The 21,830-nt window shown below is 33.2% G+C and overlaps 1 protein-coding gene across 1 annotated transcript in view; it reads left to right on the top strand.

The window, feature by feature from the left end:
• DACH1 (dachshund family transcription factor 1) overlaps positions 1-21,830 on the top strand; it is a 431,702-nt gene that overhangs the window by 285,867 nt on the left and 124,005 nt on the right. The window contains exon 4 of the mRNA XM_027064982.2: positions 11,435-11,607. Within this exon, the coding sequence (XP_026920783.1) occupies positions 11,435-11,607 (173 nt within the window). The remainder of the gene's footprint in view (positions 1-11,434; positions 11,608-21,830) is intronic.

Here is a 21,830-nt window from a genome sequence, read left to right as displayed (position 1 = left end):
GGATAATGAAATTATTTAAGACAAATTTGGGGATCACAAAGGAAAATAACAGATCATAATATTTTTTCTTTATTACAGAGGGTCTTTTCTACAATTAGATCACTATTTGTTATTCGATAATAAGGATCCCTCCCTAGATGATAATTTTTTAATAGATAGAGGTCTCTTTACTCTGAAAACATGTGAAATACAATATCTTTAGTACAGATAAAGACAATTTGTATAGATATTGCTTTTATAAGTTTAAGACTTTTGAAAATTCTGATTTTTCTATTTGATCACCTTAGAAAAGATGGCAATTTCCCCATTCATTATTTCTTTTAACAAGGCATGCATCTTTTTAGCATTGATGTTGGGAAAATTTTATTGAAGAAAAATGATTAAAATGATTTATTCCAATACTACAGTGTGTGTGCATGTGTGTGTGTTTGTGTGTGTGTGTTAAATGAACATAAAACCCATGTTAACACTCAATTCTGACACTGAATCATTGTGTGACCTTAGGTTGGTTGCATTCTCCTTATATTTTTCATTGGTCATACTATGGTTATAATAGTTACAGTACATATTTTTTAAATAAAAAATGAATAAGGATGTTTAAGTTTTACTTTCTATTGACCTAAGAGTGTTGATATTATCAGAAAATCAATCCTCATTTCAAAACACATTTTGTAACCATTTATCTTATTCTAATTCACATTGTGACACCAATCTAAAAGCATATGCGTTTATTCTTGGGAGAAAAATGAATGCTTATATTTAATTCCCAAATTGGAGTTAAAAGTGTGGAAATGAAATTATCCACATTAATGCTAATCATCTTAAGTATTTTTTTCATTGCTAGCAACTGAAATTATAGTGGTCATTTTGACCTTGAAAATCACCTGTTATGTCTGCCTATGAAAAACTGATGAAAAGTGCTTTGAATTGTATGTCTTCACTACATATAATAAAAGCTATGGAAAGAATGATTTGGTTTCATATAAACAATAGCTTTCAACAGGCCTGCCATCTGCATGTAATCTCACCACTATAATATAATATTATTTCAATGGTCCTTCAAATGTGCTGAGTTATTTGCGATATGTAGTCTTTTGATTTAAAGCTGCCTCTCTCCTTAATGTTCTTAGGGGGGCCTTGTAATTGTTGGATATTCTAATTATTTATCATATTACAAGTTGGGCGAATGGCATCTTTTCAAGCTATGCTTATCTGTGTCTATTTGTGTTTTTTGTTTGTTTGTCCCGGTTCAGTCTGTTTACCTAAATAGTAGTTAGGATTGTTAAATCTTTACATCTAGTCATAATGTCCTACATTCATTCATTCAGTATTAATTAAGGACCCAAGATCTCTCAGTAATTCATGTTGATTTTCTTATTAAAAAGAATATTATAGTTTAGAAGTAAGTGGAGAGACCTGAATATTATGGACATTGGTACTCTTTTGTGCTAAGAACTTATTTTAAGAGTCATATACCAATATTTGCTTGGTCCTGCTCAGCTTCTTGGTCTTCTTTTTCTTCTACTTGTTTTATTTTTAAATCATTCATCTGGCTTATTTGGGGTTTATTATGTGGCTTACAGTACAAATACACTTTTAGTAGAAGTATCTTTCTACTTTCTATACCCTCTCCAAACATCACAGCTTAATCTCCTACCTACAAGTCAAAGACATCCACATCTTCCTCACTGAGTATCTGCTTTTCTTCCAAATTTCAGTTCCGTATTTCTCACTGCTTATTGTGAATCTTTATTTGACTGTTCCTGAAGCATCTCATATTTAGTATGTCCAAAATTGAACTAATCTTCATTTATTTTTAAATCAGATCTTCCTCATTAGGTGACTAAAATTTTGGCTTGCATGTTCACAATTCCAGAATCTAAATCCTGGGGCAAATTAAATCAACCTTTATAACAGTAATGTGGATCTACCTCAGAGTTTCCAAAGATTCATTGGATAGTATGTATAAAACCTTATTACCGCAGTGCCTAACACATTGAAAGTAGACAATACATGTTAGATATCATCATCATCATTATCATCATCACTCCTTAATAATATCTCCACACATCCTGTTAGTCTAGATACTCAGATCATCTTTCACATTTTATTCTCTTCATCCCCATTTGTATCCAAATGATTACCCAGTTCTGTCAAGCTTATTTTCAGAATACCAAACATATGTCTTCTTCTTCATCTTCTCTTTCATTCCAGTCAAAGATAAAATTATGTACATATGTTTATATTTGTATCTCTCTCTCCCACACTGTAAGCTGGTCAAGAACAATGGCCATAGCTTAGCATTTTTAAAAGCCACATTGAAGTTTCCCTCATGTGAAGGTAAAAATTGGTCTGAGAATTGCAGTTTTCAACTCAAGAACTGAGAGTTATTCCTACTCTGTTAAATGCTGGGGATACAATGATGAACAAAAGCTACATAGGTCTGCCCACATGGTGCTTACATTAAGACAAGAAGTGTTGGGTCTTTCCTTAATAACAGTGGGAAACAACTGAAGTCCTCTAAGCAGGGGAATGACAGTGTCAGATTTGTACTTAAAAGTAATGATGATATAGAAGTAGAGATAAATGACGTAGATGAAATCAACAGGACATGAAATGGAATTGGACATTTGTGACACACAGTGAGAGAAGAGGAGATAAAGATGATCCCTAGGTTTCTGGCTTATAAACTAGCTGGTGATGTCATTCTTTAAGGCTAACTAGGTTTGGGGAGAAGATAATTTAAGATGTAGATCCATACAGATAGAGAAATATCGAGATGATTTCCACGAGTATGCCATGCTACCTATGGGGGTTTTATGCTTTTTGGAAAATTTAATAGCAATTTGGCTCAAGTGAGAAAAATTTTCAATTTCGACATAAATCATTTAAAACTGAAAACACTGTATAAAACAATGGAAATGAAAACTGATTTCAACTGACCATGAACAACACTTATGCATGAACATAAAATTGTTAATATTATATACCACGACGTTGATTACACTACTAACAGTATATAAAGTATATTAACTTGAAATTTTATTTGATGTAATTGTAAATCTATAGGGAAATTACAATATCCTTAGAGAGGAGAATTTCTAGTTCATTTGTTTGCCTAATGGAAAAATAATTTGATGAGTTAAAGTGGGAAAAGGTAGAAATTCATTGACATTGGCAGTGAGAAAGGTTAAAAGATGCAGTTAAACTGGATACATTATACCCAACTGCTTTATTTTGAAGAGTTTCATGAATACATTTTAGATTGGAAAGCTTACATGTTTTTAGTATTGTTATTTCTATACTGTCCATAATAGCTAGTGTTATAGTTTAGCTGTAGAAATTAACCAATCTGTTGCAATATGATTTCCACTAAATAGAGACATTTGGCTCTTGCTTCCAACCATCTTATAGTCCATATCAACAAAACACCTAAATATTTAATCCATACAAATTGGATATAAAATTTGGCTACTATTTCTTTCCTTGAGTCCTATGTAACTAATTACTCAGTCTAAGTCTGCTTTTGTTTTGTTTTGTTTAGGGAATCGATTTTACCTGGTTAACACTTAGAGCATGGTGCTAATGAATCCAAAGAAAACAGCAGCATCAAAAAGCAAAGTGTTTTCTGATATAATTATCTCTGTCTTCTCCACATAAAGTATTTAACCTTTTATCTTTATAGTAATGGCCTTCCTTCTTTTATTTCAAGTTATATCAAAACTTTCCGGATTTTGGTATGAAATCAGGGAAAATACATACAGTATTGAATTCTGTATACAACAATTCATTCTAATAATTTTTATGAATTTAAGGTCAAGGCTTTTAAAATGTAAGCCATTATGTATTGTAAGTTACCTAATGCTGTTCTGGTTTTCCATGATTCCTCAAAGATTTTCAGGATAATTGTTTTTTATATGTCTCCCTCTTCTTTAAGGATCCTCTTATGTATTCCATTTGATACTAGTGACTTGAACTTCAGCTCTGATTTTACAATTTGTTTCTTATTCTTTTTAGTTCAATAATCATTAGCGATGGTGAAGAATACTCAACTAAAAAAAATAAGTGGCTCTGATTCTAGTATTTTATACGTCACTTTGTATAGCTTGTTAACTTATGCCACTTTCAACAGCTTTGCAGAATATGCAAGGAAATAGAAATGTCTCCACTTGGTGAAGAAATCTGGCTATAGGCATTGTTCTGATGAGTCCAGGGACTTTAATAGCACCAATGTTATATTATCATCAATATATATGTATATGTATATATATCTATATGTTATATTATCATCGATATATATGTGTATATATATATAGAATATATATATGTATATATATATATGTCAAAAATATATATAATGTGTCAAAATAGCTCTGCTCTCAAAAGAAAACATCACAGGTAAAATAGAAGCCTTTTTGTATTGTAAGAGTTTTAAATTTCTAATGGACAAATATTTAACAGGTAACAGAGAGTAAAGTTTAATTAATGATAGATAACTAAAGAAAATATATCTAAATATTGCTGGGAGAGTAACATGTTTACTTAAATGACTCCTATTTAATGGTAGTGGGATAGTTAGAATTCATGGAAATACTATTCTTTCCCTCTAAGGAAAAAAAGTAAGTTGATGTTAGAACATAAGCTAAGCAGGATTGGTTACATAACAGCCAACCAGATTTGTTTTTCCCCAGCGGTTCCAAATCAAACATGAGATGTGTATGTATACAAATTTTAGACTCTGGAAATGTCCTGCTCTGTGGGTGTTATTTTGCAATACCAGCCAGGAGGCATTTGTGGTGTTTTCTTTGCTGAGGCACTGCACTGAAACTGGAATGTTTTTTATTTTATTTTATTTTATTTTATTTTATTTTATTTTATTTTATTTTATTTTATTTTATTTTATTTATTTTTTTATTTTATTTTATTTTACTTTTATTTTATTTTATTTGCTTTGTTTTGTTTTGTTTTTTAATTGTGACCCTAATTAATTGTTCCCATAAAATATTACTTGCTCTCCATTCTAAAATAAAGTAATTTGATGAAGTTGAACCAAAACACCAAAAGATTTCAGTGTTTATATATGCTAACGTAGATCAACTCAGATCATTATCCAGACGAAAAAAGATTTAAAAAGATTACATTACATTAACTCAGGAGAGAACTGTGTCTCCTGTTTATGCAAAACACTAGGAGTACTGCTGACATTTTATATTTCATTTTTAAGGTGAAAAAAGCAAGTAACTTGTATATTCTCACTTACCTTTGAAATAACAACTAAACATCTGTAGTGTCTGTGACTAGTATTTGCTTTCACTGAATAGTCTTGTTTCCATTGTTAAGGTAGTGTTGACATCCTTCTAAGTGGTCTCCAATGGTATGTAGTAAATGCCTGCTCTTGCCATCATTTTCATTGTAAACGAATCTTGACAATGTCAGGTTCCCGTCACAGTCTATCAGTGTCACTCACTAAGCGGTGGTGTGACCGTTAGTCCCTTTGAGATTTCCTCCTTTATCAGGGTCAGCCTGTGGGAAGATCTGAATGAATAGTTACATGTTACCTAAGTATAAAGGGTAATAACATTTACATGTACTTTTACTATTTTAATGCACGGTAGTTGAAAGACATTCTTTTTTTACAGGTCACTTTAATTTTGTGTTTGACATATATTCTATCTAAAATTCATAAAAATACACTATGGTGTTCCTTTTTGGGATCTATTCCTCTAATATATCCTCATTAGATATATGCAGGGTTGAATAGTAAATATGATTATCTGGGCTAGGATATTTGGTGCCACTCATACACATAACCAAGTTTGTGTTTTGTTGTTGTTGTTTTTTTAAATTAAACAGTAATAATATCCTTTCCCAAAGCATTTTACATTTTCTTTTCTACTTAAAAATTGTGTTCCACAAAACAAGGTGATCTTTCTTTGCCAATGATTATCTACACATTTAATCCTTCTTTAATTATTTTTTCATGGTAATCTTTTTTTTTCGCACCTCTGTCTCAATTGATAATTGTTTGAGTTGATTTGCAAAATAACATTCCAAATGCTGAGGATTCACATTTCTTTCCTTTATTTCAGTTTACTCACAAGAATCAATTACTAAAATTTTATTTATACTCTAGCCATATTTATTGTTGGTTCTATTGAATATACCATGTCACCAGATATTCAGTAGAATTTTTCCTGTGGTCCCACACAAGAACAAAAGGTACCAGGTACCCCTCATTTTAAAGAAAGTAAAAAGCAGCTGCTACTTATCAATAGCACCTGAACCAGCCTCTCTTAACTATCATCCAGGCCCCACAAATATCCTCCTGCCTCATTATAAGAGAGTATGACCGTAGAGAGAGGGGATTTGAAGAAATCCTTGCAGCGAAGAGACAGCATCTACTGGGAGGGCTGTGACTCAGTGATCTCTTTTTGAGAGCGTTTCCACACCACCAGTTGAAGGGAGGCTTTCCAAGTTTACAGGTGCCTTCCCCTTATTTCAGAGCTGGATTTTTGTTTTGGTGTGAACTGCTGATCTGTTTTCTGTATATATTTGAGCAGGGGGGTAAGGAATTGATAGGTGGCAGGCTAGAGAGTGGACATCATCGGAACAAGACGACCCACACCAAGAGAAGGACCTTATTGGTAAGTGGCAGTGGCAGTTTGGGGAGTTTAGAAGAGCAGGAAGCTGAAGATTTCCATTGTTAGTGACTCGTGCTTCTAGGAAGTTCCTCTGGGAGGGACCCTCTTAAAGGATCAGGCATGACTTAGTAGGAGATACTTAGCATTTAGGCATCTGCCATGTGGAAGATGTAAGTGGCTGATAGGCATAGTCGTAGAAGCAGGGAGAACTTGAGGTGGAACTGGTTGAGTCGGAGACCTTTATCCTACTATCCAGGAGAAGGAGAGAAGGAGGATGGATGAAAAACTAACCAAGCCATTGTCTTCCAGGCCACCTAGGTTCTTAGGGATGGCTAGTGCTGATAGAGATGGAGAAACAGAGATAAGCGTTAACTAGAATGGATTTTTTAATACTCAAGGTTATTAAGGGGCAGAAAAGGGAGCCTTGACAAAATGTGTTTGAAGGCACAAATTAGAGGAAAAAGAAAGCCATTTAATATTTGTAACTCAGCAGTTCTGAATGTCCCATAATCTGATTTCCTTTAGAGTAGGGATAGCTTTCAAAATTTAAGGGTTTCTCCCCAAAGCAGTATATTTCTGCATTTAAAACTTGGTCCATCATAAGATATGTATCACAGACTAAGACAAAATATAAACTGGAGCAAGCCAAGAAAAGTAGTCTGAGCTTGTAAAAAGACGGAGATAGTGCATCCAGCTGTTTGCTTTTTTTCAGAACGTATAGCTATGTTTTAATGTTGGGGTGGGAAGTGTGTAAGATTGCAGAGAAAGTTCCATACCCAGTCTTTACAAATTCACGTTTCAGTTACACTAGATCTTAAGATCACTCTGCTTGTCCCTGAAGGATACACCTCTTTTTACACAAAGGAAAACTAAACACACAATCGCTTTTTGTATTTAAGTTCCAGATATTTGTACATTTTTATTGATAAATTCTTAATATCTGTATACCTAGGCAGGTAAATGAATCCTTACTATAGTATAGTAAGATACTATAGAATTAATAGTTTTTAGCTAGAGACAGAATTGGTAATCAGGCATTTTATTTCAACTTCCTTTCTTACATTTATGTACCCGCTTACCTCTGGCTGTGTGTGTTGCAAGACTCCATTTGTTAATTTTCACTCCACCAAAATCATGGCATAGCATTAATAGCGGGCCTTCATTGTGCTTGTGGGTACGCTTCTTAATTTCAGCATATAGCAGCCGCCTGTTGTGTTCTACCTGCAGCTGAACCTATGTAAGCAGCTGTCTAGCCTGACACTGTTCCTGCGCCTCTCCACAATCTGTGTGTAAGACTAGGTATGGGAAATCTCTTTCCCTTCAGTTCCTTCCCCCTGACATTAAAATATGAATACAAATCTCAAGTAATCAACAGTTGGATCCACTGAGTCTTTTCATGAACCCATGACCATTTTCCTTTGCTTAAACCATTTTATAATTTTATTGTGTTTTATGAGTTTTTACATACATGCCTTGACAACCTACGATAGTATATGTTCTTTGGGGACCTGAAGGCTATATCACCTTCACCTTGTTCTTCCACTGTAAAGTCAAGAAACAGTTTGATTCAATAAGAATGGGGAAAGAGAGATGCATCAGGTATTTTTTTTTGTTTGTTTCTCCTTACCAAATAGTAGAATTTCCTATATATTTTATCTTCTGTCTCTTGCAAGATTTCCTGTGGTCACAGTAGTAAATGTTAATTTTAAAGGTATACAAGTGTGTATATATATGTTTGCGTGTAGGCATAGTACATATATACTGGCTTATATCACTAAACATATTGGCTTAAACCAAAGCACTTGAAATCATACCTTTAATAACTATGGGTATGTCTTGTTCTGAAATGGCCTATTTTCAATTCTTATTTATTCATGCTAATAGGAAAAGGATGTTATAAATAATGCAAAAATCACTTACAGCTGACTTAGTTATATATTGTATATTTTTCATCAGACTTAGTTTCTTAATTGTTTGCTCTATTTATTACCCAAACGAGCTAACATCATGAGTATTTAACAAATGATGATTGGTGGAGATGGCTAGGAGCATTTTATGTAGTGGGAAAATCCAATCTAGTGTTATCAACTTGCTATGGAAAATTCACATGTGGATGATTGATATTTACCCTCACACAAGGGACTAATACCCTGTGATGCAAAAGAGATGTGAAAATAGATAGTATTTTGTCTATAATCTGTTTCAGAATGATTCAATCAGAAGTTTGGCTTAATATTTTATACCTTGATAATGTGAAAAAAATAATCGCAGTGTTTCTCCACTATGAGAGTAAAATTGAAATATATTTGGAAAAATGACTTTTTCCAATGTATTAACTGGCAATCAGAATTCAAATAAAAGGAGAAATTGGTTCAAGTGAACAGAGAAACAAAAGTAGATAATAGATATAAGCAGAAATCAAACTGAATTTAAAATAATGAATATGAGTATTTTTCTGTACTCAGTCCATCAATTATCTTCAAATAAGCAACATACTATGAAAATGTAATGCTTGCATTTATTGGTATTTTAAATGAAATGTGTAGGGAAAATTATCCATTAATTATAAATTCCCTATCCAGTTTTCATTTTCAAATAACATTTATTCCAAAGTGTTATTTCGATACCAATTGTCAGTGATTATGCCTCAACACTTGTTTTAAATGATACTATAAAAAGTAAACATTTAAAGAAAAAATTTGCACATACCTCGATAAAGGCATTGTGGAGTCGAATTTTTATCATGTTTCGCCATCAAATATTTTCTTGACATCATACGTTTGAAAAATTCACATACTTACAGTTTTTGCATGTTTGACTAGGACCTTGGTATAAGCATCAAAAAGGTGTGAGTAGAGAAATAAAGTAGATCCATTTGTGAATATGGAAGTGAACTTTTATATCATAGTGTAGGAACAAGCTGGAGAAATTTCTTTTATGTGAGTCATTTCTGGATGAAGCTATAAACTTTTTTTTAGCCAAAAGCTGTCATGGTTTCTTGTAAAATAATAAAGATAATAAAGATATCCACTTTAATTGATTCTTTTCATTGTTTAATAAAATTGCTTTGTTTGATTGCTGAAGAATTTGAATTGAGTTTTCATTACCCACTTCTGAACAATTTACTCTAAGATTCAGACAGTATTGAGCTAATGAGTTTGAATTTATATTGAACCTTAACTGTCTTCATGAAGTAAATGGAAAAAAATCATGGCAGTAACTAAGTATTCTTCATTAAAAACTATGTCATAGAGATTTTACAATGAAGCTTTTAATGGAGCTAAAGCATTTAAATTGGAGTTTTACCAACTTTGCTGTTTCTAAGTATATTATATGAAAATATTATTTCTTTTCCTTTTTTAAGAAATGAAAACTCATTAAGCTGACAGGGACATTACAAAAATTTTCTTCAAGGGGGTTGTTTGTATATTCAACAGATTCAGTAAATAAGTTAGTGTTAATTTAATTGGGGAACATGTCTAAATTGAAATTATTCATAAATACCTTCTAAGGTGTATCCTATTAAGGTGTTTAAAAATCTACTGAAATCCAAAACATGGCCCCATTATTAAAATGAAAGCTCTCAAATGTACTGTTTTTACTTTGACACTATATTGCCATAATCAACTTTTGTTTCTTTGTAGTTGAATAAAGGTGATATATTTATTGATGCACACATATTTAATATATTGCTTTGACATTATTAACCCTTGTAAAGTGATCTTTTAGGCTCTTTGTGCTGTGTCTAAATGAGTTGGGCATTTATAATTCCATGTTTAGGATTTGTGGTGGAATTAAGTGAGGAACTTTAACTCTAAATGGTGGCTAGAATATCATTTAATACAAGAATAACTACAACTACCAGTGGGCTTCACTTCTAGGAGTAATTAATTCTCTAGGTATCTAACAGAGACCATTTCATCTTAATTTGGTTATTCAAACTAGATTAGACTCAAAAAGATAAATATTGTAGAATTTTTTTTTAATTGAGGAACTATATAAGAAAAAGAAAAACAAAAAAAATATGGTTTAGGGGAAATGTACTTACTTGAGGTTATTTTCCAAGAAATCACTTGGCCAACTCGAAATGTGATATACTTTTTAAAACCTCATTTCAAATAAATTATTAGAAGATTTGGAATAATATTGCATCCAAATTGCTTATGTGCATTCCCCACAAGTAGCTGTGATGGTTCTTGGGATAAGCAACCACTGTCCTCTTGCCCATCACAGAGATCTCAGGCTTCTGTTACCCACCCCCACATGCCTGGAACTAATAGCCTTCCACTTAGGCAACCTCTCCACCATCTCAAGCAGAGCCACCTTCTGCCAAATTCTATAATGGTATTTTTTGGTACTAAAAATGGCAGTTGACCAGAAAAAAATATCCAATCATTATATTGTAAAATGTAGGACATAACGAAGAGATACTACATTTAGATAACTGATTGTGATATGTTAAATAAAACCCTCATTTTAAGCAAGAATTAGAATGATCAGAAGAATAATGCAGCAACGAATTGACCATTTGTATTGAACGCATGGAGCATGGTGACGTGATAAAACATGGCACCGAACTGGTTAGCTTCAAAGCTAATTTCCCTGAGTAGTGAGTGGGTATTGTTGCATATAAAGAGGACAAATATTTTTCCTTTGGCAATCATTATTAGAACGTTTTTTAATGCTTAAATTTTCAATGATTTATGCCCTTTACCATTTTCATAAATGAGATACACTACGTTTCATAGTTTTATTTGAACAGAGCAATGATGAGATCTGTGCATTTTTTATAGGACTGGAACTTCCTTTTATGATGATGCCCCACCCTCTAATTCCCGTCAGCCTACCTCCAGCGTCTGTCACCATGGCAATGAGCCAGATGAACCATCTCAGCACCATTGCAAATATGGCGGCAGCAGCTCACGTTCAGAGTCCCCCTTCCAGAGTTGAGACGTCTGTTATTAAGGTAATTGTTTTCTTACGTGACTGTTTTGGCTTATGCCAAACATCGTCTTAAGCCACTACCTCTAAGTCTATTTTTTTATTCCACAAGTAATTCTAAATTCAAAACAGATGATAGTAAATAAATTGTGAGAAAAATCACTTATAGTAGTTAGAACCAGGCAGAGCCAGGGGTACAGTATTAGATTAGGCCAATCTTAAATTCCGTGTTGTATCTGTTGTTTTAAGTTTATTTATTTATTTGAGAGAGAAAAAGTACAAGCAGGGGAGGGTGCAGAGAGAAAGAGGAATGGAGAGAGAATCCCAAACAGGCTCCATGGGCAGAGCCTGATGCAAGGCTTGACTTTACGTCTGTGAGATCATGACCTGAGCCAAAATCAGAGTGAGGCACTTAACCAACTAAGCCATCCAGGGGCCCTTGTCTTTTATCTATTAAGAGAGAGATGGATGTAGGAAATTAATTTATATATTTCAAATTCAATAAATATATGACTGTGTGCATGAATGCATGCATGTCAATGTATGTGTGTGTGGGTTTATGAGCTTTAAGGTATAGGAAATAGTTGCTGATTTGTTGTTAAATTATGGTTCTGCCCTGTTGCCTTGAGCATGTGACTCAATCTTTCTGATTCTATTCTACATATAAAAAGTAGGTAATACAGTATAGGTGTAAACACTAAACAAAATAATAAAATTGAATGCTTTTTATAGATTCAACAATACACTATATCTGAAGATAACACTATTGTTATACAAAGATCATGTGTGTGTGTATATATGCACAATTCTCTCTCTCTCTTTTCCCCTTGTGTGGGAGGGTATGTGTATACCCTTAAATGTGTACCTTTAATTTATTTTATAATATGTACTTAAACAAAATTCCTTTAAATGAATTGTCAGAATACATTATTAATTTTTAAATTAAGTAAAAGATACTAATGCTTATCCTTATATGACATAATCATTACCTCTTTCTTCTGAATATAATACAGTTGAGTTAAGGAGGCCTCTGGAGCATGCCTTACATAAAAAGTCCTGTTAACAATTCTTATTCATTGCTGGTAGGTATACAAAATTCTATAGCCATTTTGGGAGGCAGTTTTATGGTTTCTTACACAGCTAAACATACTTCTACCACAGGATTATGTATTTTGCCAGCTCCTTGGTATTTACTCAAACAAGTAGAAGAGTTATGTCTACACAAAAACTTGCACATGGATATTTATAGCAGTTTTTTTTTTTTTAATAATTGCCCAAACTTGGAAGCAAGCAAGATGTTTTCAGTAGGTGAAAGGATTAAAAAGAAGTGGTATATCTATATGTTATGACTTTGCTAATTTAACATTTGTTAAGTGGAACATAGGGATGACTGATGGTGAGCCATGGTCCAACACAAACCGTAAGAAAAATTGAAATAGAAAACCTTATTACTCACAAGTTCTGGTGGAAATACCTCAGGGTATATACCTTGAAGGACCACATGGGGAGGTCAAGGTGGAGTACAGAGAGAACAAGGCAGCATCTGGGACAGATGCCTGTGTCAGGGCCCAACAGTAGAATGCTTCGAGGTTCCCAGGCTAGGCCTAGATTGGGCAATTAAAACCAGAAGAGCATAGTTTTGGTGAGCTCCAGCGGGCTTGTATGTAGGAGGAGACCTTTATTCACAAGTGCTGTTGAAGAAGTCCTATTAAGGGCTTACATGCTTACATTTACTTGTGATTCTGTGGCTGTTATCTAGGGCATGTGCTTGCAAGAGGGGGCTTTTGTCAGTTAAGGTCCCTCCAGGACAGTTGGCCAAACAAAATGGATGCCTAGGCAGCAATACTATTGGAGTAGCTTAACTAAACGCTTGACACTGTATAATGGAATATTATACACAACTAAAAAGAAATGAATTATCAAGTCATGAAAAGACATGGAGGAAACTTAAATGTATACTGGTAAGTGAAAGAAGCCAGGCTGAAGAGGCTACACACTGTATGATTCCAAGTGAATGACCTTTTAGAAAAGGCAAAACTATGGAGATACTAAAAAGATCAGTGGTTGCCAAGGAGTGGGGCAGGGATGAATAGGGAGAGTACAAAGAATTTTTAGGGCAGTGAAAATGCTCCGTGTTATACCAAAATGATAGGTAATGTCATACTTTTTTTTAAAAGGCCATGTTACTACTTATACATTGTATAAGTATACAATGTATATATACATTGTATACATACTTATACATTACTATTATACATTGAATAATATGCTAATACCAATTTTTCTTATAACAATGGCTCTATAAGCAAAGATGTATACTAGTCCCTCACCATTTTCTGAAGTATCCTCACCAGGAAAAAAATATATGTATCACAGAAAACCAAGATCAACTTCTTAAAAATCTTCAGCTGAGAAAATGCCAATGAATGCTACATTGTCATCAGCCAGGAACCAAGAAGATAACTTTTAAAAATTCCTCTTTATTCGGAGTGACTTTCAGAGGGTTCCTTTGTTACCAAAGGATTTGTTAATCAAGATGTCACTGCATACTTCCATTTATGACCATTTTTGGTAATAGTTATTACTGAGAATTCAACATTCTCATTGCTTCACTCACTGAAGTGACCTAGAGGGAGATTTTGGCTGAAGAAAAAAGGCTAAGTGTTCCTATCATTGTACTCGATAGCTATTTTTAAAAAATGAAAAGGTAGTAAGGATTAGTTATAGGATGTGATTACTCTCATTTTTTAAAAAAGTTAGTAATTATTACTATAGAGAATCGTCCTCATAATAATAATTATATAATTTTTACTCTCAAAACTGGGAATTTTGTAGTTCCTCATTTAGACAAGATATGGAATCGTAGTTAAAGTAAAACTACGGCAGAGAAACAGATTTTAGCAGTTTAAAATCATAATGGGTGACTTAGTTATTAACTGTAGATAATTTGGACATTAGCTGGTAGCTTACATATGTCTGGATCCAGAAGACTCTAATTACATCAGAAAACTTGATTTATTTTAACTTTTAAATACACACATATTTTTTAAATAGTGTATGTTGTATCCAATGTTAATCAGAATACTTAAGTAGTGAAACTTCCTTTACTAAATCTTTGGTTGTCAACATTTAGGTAAGTAGGAGGAAGCAGTTGGGTTTCCTCTGGAAGGCACCTTTAGAAAACAGTCTAGATTATTGAAAAGTCAGCAACATTCCTTTGGTTTCTTAAATTAAGGTCAGGAATGGAGAGGAGGGAGACAGGGAGAAAGGAAGGAAATATGCAAAGAGGTAATAAAAAAAAGTGACAAAGCCCTGTGTCTTGAACTGTGTGCCAACACCTCCTACAATATAGTGATAGCCCATTTTCTAATCTCTCGGGGCAAATATTTTCAGAAACTTGGCTATGGATAGGTTAAAGGAAATTCTGGGCTTTTGAAAGCAGTGGTGATATAAATGGTGATAATAGCTGAATAAGAAACAATGGCTCTAATTAAGAATGATTAGAGAAAATAAAACCTGATGGTTTTAAAAATTATTATTTATAACTAATAATACAAGCTGGTAGTTTTAACTGCACACATCAAAGTGACGCTCCATTGGCCACCGTGGAAGTGTGGAAGGGCCCATTGCCCCATTTCGTTGCAGGCTGGCCATCTATATATTTTTAAATTTGATGTTAAAGATCATAGAGACTAACCATATTTCAAGAAAAGCATAAGATAATTCTAACAGTTTTTGGTAAAAAAAAAAAAAAATTAGACCTGAGAGAATTCGAGAGTACAGCCTCGGAGGATAAGGGTAAGGAATAAGTTCTTTATAGAATTCCAAATATTAGGGAAAACAAGTTAATAAAAAAACCTGCCTAAATTTATATATAGAAGACTTCATAGCACAAGCAGTGTTTAGTAAACTCCCATGATATATATTAGTTAAACTTAATTTGGGGGAAGTTTGATTTTCCCTAAAGAAAATGTTTGACCCCTATGTCACATTAAATAGTATGGGACCCAAGTGGGCAATTAGAATAGTGCTTGCAACTTTGTTTGCCTGAAAAGATTCTAATTATGAAGGCCGATTAAAAGCAAAATGTTAAATACCAAGAAGATTTCCCCCATCTGAAGGAATGATAAAACAAGGCAAATAGCTTTTGAAGGGAAAATAGAAGGTTGAGGCATTTCCCGTGTGCTGGAGTGTACCATTTCCATTTTTTGAGAGTAATGATAAGAATTAAAATGAAAACAACCTACATGAGAATGTCCAAAGAATTTATAGGACAGAAGGGAAGTGAAAACAATGCTCTCAGGGTTACAAACTTTTAAAACTTTTTGTCATTACCTGTTTCTAGGAGGTAAAGGAGCTCCAAAGACTTTCTCATAAACCTATTTATGAGAATGTACACACCACACCAGTACATGCAATGGAACAGGGTCCAAAAGCTGTCGTCCATGGGTAAAATTCACCCTTCTTCCAGTTCTCGCATGGACTATGAGTTAAGAATGGTTTTACACTTTAAAGTGGGTGAGGAAATATATCACAGGAAGACAGTCATTCACGACCCATGACAATTATATCAAATTCAAATTTTAGTGTCTATAAACAAAATGGCTTTGGGAGTTAGCTACACTCTCTCTATATAACATCTATGGCTACTTTCACATACAAAGCAGAGTGGAATAAACTATTGACTAGCTGGCTTTTTACAGAAAAATAAAAAAATGCTGGTACCTGCATTAGAACTACAATGAACTCATACCCGTGTGAATCTTAGGCTGTGGATAATTGCGGCGGCTCAAACTAAACTCTCAAACATGATGGGGCCATGGGTTTTGGCATTGAAAAATAAAAAAAATTAAAGGACATGAGGAAATGAAAATTACAGAGATGAAGACAGTACCACTGTATCATTGTTATTTGCTTTAAAAGAAGCCTTCATGATGGAGTCTGCCAAAGTATTAAATCTAGACTTTCTCCGGCTGATTGGTTTGGACTACTGGAAATAATTTAGTAAGATAACTTTGAGGAGGAAATGGGCATATACTGTTTAGACAATAATTCTAATTTGAATTCCTAATAGCCAATTGCCTGTAAGTATATATTATATTATTATGGGCTCTGTATTAGTCTATTATGTATCATTGAGAATCATATATTTTTACTGTTTAATGTTCTATGAATGTTATGAATGAAGAGACATAGACTTGAGACATCAGACGTTATGTAATCCAGCTTTCCCTACAGTGGCAAAATAATTTTTGCATCCTCCCTACCCATTTTTATATAGCTCAGCTTTTGTGGAAAGCCTATTCTATTTTCAGCAAACTCAAGAATGAAGAGGGTCTTCCTTAGCTTCTACCTCAAGTTTATTATGTTCTCCTGGAAGATAAAAGGTCTACTAATTCTGTGTCCTAGCCATTTAAATTTATAAATCCTCTGTTGTAGTAACTATAGTGTTTCTTTCCTCCAGACACAAGATTCTAACTTCTTTTGACCATTCTTCATCAAGCTTCTTGGTTGACCTTTTTTGAAAAATCACCCTCTTTACCCCAGTCCTTTCCATACAATACTCTAGAAGTGAACTGGCTAGTGAAGAGATGCTGGAACTAACCTAAACCTCAGTTGTGGACAACAGCTTATAAATGTAGTCAGAATTCACAAAACTGTTGTGAGTGTGTGTGTGTGACTTAGTACATTTCATGCCTTTTAAACATGAAATTGTACTAAGCCAATTCTTTATTTTTTTACTTTTACTAGGAATTTGCATTTATCCATATTAAGTGTATTTCCCAGTCCACTGATCTAGGCTCTTTAGATACTTAACTTTTTAATTTAAGCATAGTTGACACACAATGTTATACGAGTTTCAGTACAACATGGTGATTCAACTTCTCTATACATTAGGCTATAATCACCATAAGTGTAGCTACCCTCTGTCACCATACAACACTATTACAATATCATTGACTGTATTCCCTATGCTGTGCCTTTTATTCTGTGAGTTATTCATTTCATAGCTTGAAGCCTGTTCTTTAGATACTTTTGAGTATTAACATTCTAAACTCTCATACTATTTATACAGTCCTTGTATCATTTCCAAATTGTAAAAGGATATATTACTTGTATTACTTTAAAATCACTGAGGAAAATAAACAGTATAAATCAAGAGATCAATTCCTCTTGTCATTAGAGAATTCCTAATAGGCTGAAATGTTCTACTAATTGATTCTCTTTAGGTATCATTCATCAAGTAACCCCAAATCTCCCTGAATGAATCAATATTTTTCTCACATTTTATTTAATAAATTCACAATGATATCATAAGGACTTAGAAAAAATGGTTCTTGTTGAAAAAAATTGAAAAAAAGAAAAGCAGTGTATTTTAGTGGTTTAAAACATAGATTATGGTGGAAGAATTCTTGGGTTTATATTCCATTTCTACTACTTCTTAGTCATGTGACCTCAGACAAGTTACTTAATATCTCTTTGTTTGCTTTTCTGTACAATGGGGCTAATGACCCCTTTACTTATTCAGGTCGCCATACTGATTACATTAGTGTTTACAACATCTTTCAAAGTTTTTGTACACTGACATTGTCTTCTCCCATTATTTTCTCCCCAAATATTCACAAGCATTTGTTTAAAAATAAGTTCTAGAATCTTATAAGAGATTCATGTCAAGCTTTTGAAATAGAATCATAATTGTATAGTAAGAATTTTCTCTCTTTCTTGTGCAGGCTTCTTCACCTGACAAAAGTGCTGCATTTTACTTTGGGAGAATTCTGCAGTGCATTGGTATAGAAAGCTAATTTTTAAATGCATTTTTTTTCAGATTTAATTTTTTTCAGGGATAGTATAGAATTGAGATTGAGAAATTTGGCAACATTCAAATTATTCTACATCTTTGAATAAACATCTTTCTCTCATGCTACATTACGGAGGTTTCTGAGGACAAGGAATATGATTTAGATTTGTTAGTTTTCTCCACTGACCATTGACTCCTCTTGACTATATGTGTGTGTATATGTGTGTGAAAGAAAGGCAGAGAGAGAGAGAGAGAGAGAGAGATAAGCAGAGACACTTTATGACATTCTCATTTAAAGAATTAAAGATTGAAAAAACTTAAATTCAAGTAAAATTTTGATCCCTAATAATTTCCTTTAAAGCAGGTCCTTAAATAACTATATTAGTAAATAGGACTTTATGTGCATGAAAGTTTAAAATGTTTAAATATTATAAAAACTAGAACCAGAGTGACCTGATTCTCAAAGTACATGAAAATCCTAGAGCAATGTCATGTCCCCCATGTTTGTTTAGGTACAGAATAGCTTATTTTGGGGCAATCATAAATAACACTAGATGTGTGCATTACTTTTAGACATTTTTTCACACACAAAAAACGATTTCATATAATTTTTACCTGGACTTAGAGAAATAGTTAAGTACATTCTCTTAATGTTTATTTGGGTGTTGATATTAAATGTGAAGAAGATGCTTACAACAAAAGTATTAAAATGCAACCACCACTACATATACCCTACATCAATGTATTTAAACAAATCATATATGTTTAAATCAATACGTTTGTAATAATGCTAAAAAATAAATTCATGGTTCACCTTTGAATTCTAGGGAATTGATTCTTTTAAAGGACAAAAGCAAAGGATAAAGGGGTGAAATCAAGCATTTTCCTGACTTTCCCCATACAGACTGTTCCTAGGGATCATCATTAATTCACTAGGGGAACTTTTCTGTTCATCTAAATTTTCTGGCCAAAAAAAAAAAAAAAAAAGAATAAGGAATGGTATAGTTGGAATGTCACCAAATTACCAGTGCTAATGAAGTGGAGTCTAGATCATGATCATCAGTGGGGGCTGGCATCATAAAATGCAGCCAAGCAGACGTTATGTGTTTCTGATGGAGGCATGCAACACCATCTATGAAGAAGTCTCACTGCAAACTCAACTTAAATCAAGCATCCATACTTAACTATGTAGGACATTTAGGGGACTGAGGGACCTAGAGATGAATGACACCCTTACGGAACTGCATAGGACCAGTTCAGTGTGGTGGTGGCCTCTAACAACATACACAGTGCCTTAACTGGATAAAAATTGGGTTTAAACATTTGTCATGCACAGAGAGAATGATGCCAGTTAATAAATGGCAGCGACGGCCAAGTTAGAAACTTACGTTGTTTCTCTTTCTCTCCTCCCTCTGTTCCCCCTTCCTTGAGTGTGTGAAAAGAGGAAGTCCTATCTTTTGATTAAGATGATAGTATTTATTATTACATAGGGATGGATTATAATCCCTGAGCCAAGACTATATGTGGTTGTTTGAAGTAACTGTAGGACTTTATATATTAAAAAATAGTAATCTGAAATTATGAGGATACCTGAATTTTCATGCAGATGAGGGAAGACATATAGTCCCCTACCACCACTGAATAAGTTTGAAGAGACAGTGGAATAAAACTAAGTTGTTTATGATTACACTCATGGGTTCTACCAGTTTTACATTTAGAAACATTGAGTATTTCTTGTGTATCATCACAAAAACAAACAAAAAGAGCTACGTAAATATTCCTTGGAACCTCAATTTAGAATTCTGAGTCACGGAATTTTGATGGTGTCTGCCTGACAGACAGAAGGTAGAGACCAGCTGCAAGTATATTAGCATTGTTTACTGTGTCTTCCAGAACTACTTTGAAACATTTTTTCCTGAATCCAGAATCCTATTTCTACTATTTATTTTGTCTGATAATTTTTCCAGAGCAAGGAAATTTAGATGTCACACTTCATCACTGTGCATATATGGTTCTGGACTCCACTAACAACATTTACCGCTTAAGATACACGCTCCATGAGGGAAAGGATTTTCATCAGTTCTGCTTAGTTGTATATATAAGACCAGAGCCTAGGACACTGGCACATATTAGATGTTCAGTAAATGTTCTTTGAATAAATGAATAGGTCTGAGTTGTCTTAAACCTCAGGAGTTTGGGTTATAAAGTGCTAGTCAAGTTCAATTTTGTAAGTTAAAAGTTACATCATGATAACATTTAATGTTAGAACTATCCTCTCTCCACTTCTATAACGTATTGAGTGATGGAATCTCTAACTGATAAACATATGAAAATCCAGATAATTAAAAAGGGAGCAACATGAAGCTAAATGAAATAATCCTTTAGAGAAATGAATTGTGAGTGGGTTGTGATTATTTAGACTTACATTAAGAAAATATTTTCAGTTGATAAAATATAATGCATTTTGTGATAGACAGGAGGCAGCTGTGGTAATGTAATTTTTAAATATTCAATTGCCCCATGTGTAATACTGAGCATTTTATACTTTTTGTTTTAGAATTTTGGAATACACTATTTTGAATTCCACCTTTGATTCTGAATTATCTTGGAGACTAATACGTCTTGCTCTACCCAGAAACAATAAATGCAGCTTTTTCTTTATTGTTATTCTGCTACCATTAGTTTATTAGTATGACCTTTTTTTTGTGTGTGAGAGGGTATTCCTCTTAAATTCTCATTTATTATTGTGGCTGGTTTTATAAAGATGGAACATTGCAAAGGATTGTGTTTTATTGATTGGTGGAGTTATGATGTAGGACTATAAAGCAGCGTGTTGAAGTATTAAATTAAATATTCTTCCTCTTTGTCCCACTTCAGGCCCATCTTGGAGGTTAAAGGGTATTACACAAATGAAATGATAAATCCAGTTTACATAGTTTTCCTATAGACATTGAACTGCTTCTTTCTTATTATGTCTGAATAAAACTCATTATCTATTTTGTTTCAGTAATAATTATGAGATTCTCTCCTAAGCAATTCTTTACTGTCTCCATTATTCTCCATCTTATAGCATACTCTGGAAAGGCAAGCATATAAATATGATAAAAGAATTAAGCTGTTGAAATAAATTAATTTATTGTGCAACAATGTATTCAAATCTTACTTGCTCAGTGGATTTTACTTTAATGAAATTCTTCAAAGAACAATACATCATGTTCCAAAGATTGAAATTATACATTAAGTGAAATGACTGAATATGTTGTGTCTCAATTTACAGAAAGTTTCAATTGAATACTTAGCTTTTAAATAATAAAAATTTGCATAAATTAAAATATTTTCTTTAAATCAAAGTATTAAGTATTGTCTTTGTATCCTTTGTTCTTAGAGAAACAATTATAATTAAAGTAAAAATAAGCTAAAGCTAAATTAAATACAATTTCACCTACATT

Source organism: Acinonyx jubatus, chromosome A1 (genome assembly GCF_027475565.1).
Source record: "Acinonyx jubatus isolate Ajub_Pintada_27869175 chromosome A1, VMU_Ajub_asm_v1.0, whole genome shotgun sequence".
Classification (NCBI taxonomy): Eukaryota; Metazoa; Chordata; class Mammalia; order Carnivora; family Felidae; genus Acinonyx; species Acinonyx jubatus.
Note: the sequence above shows the minus strand (reverse complement) of the source record. Positions and strands in the feature narration are given on the sequence as shown.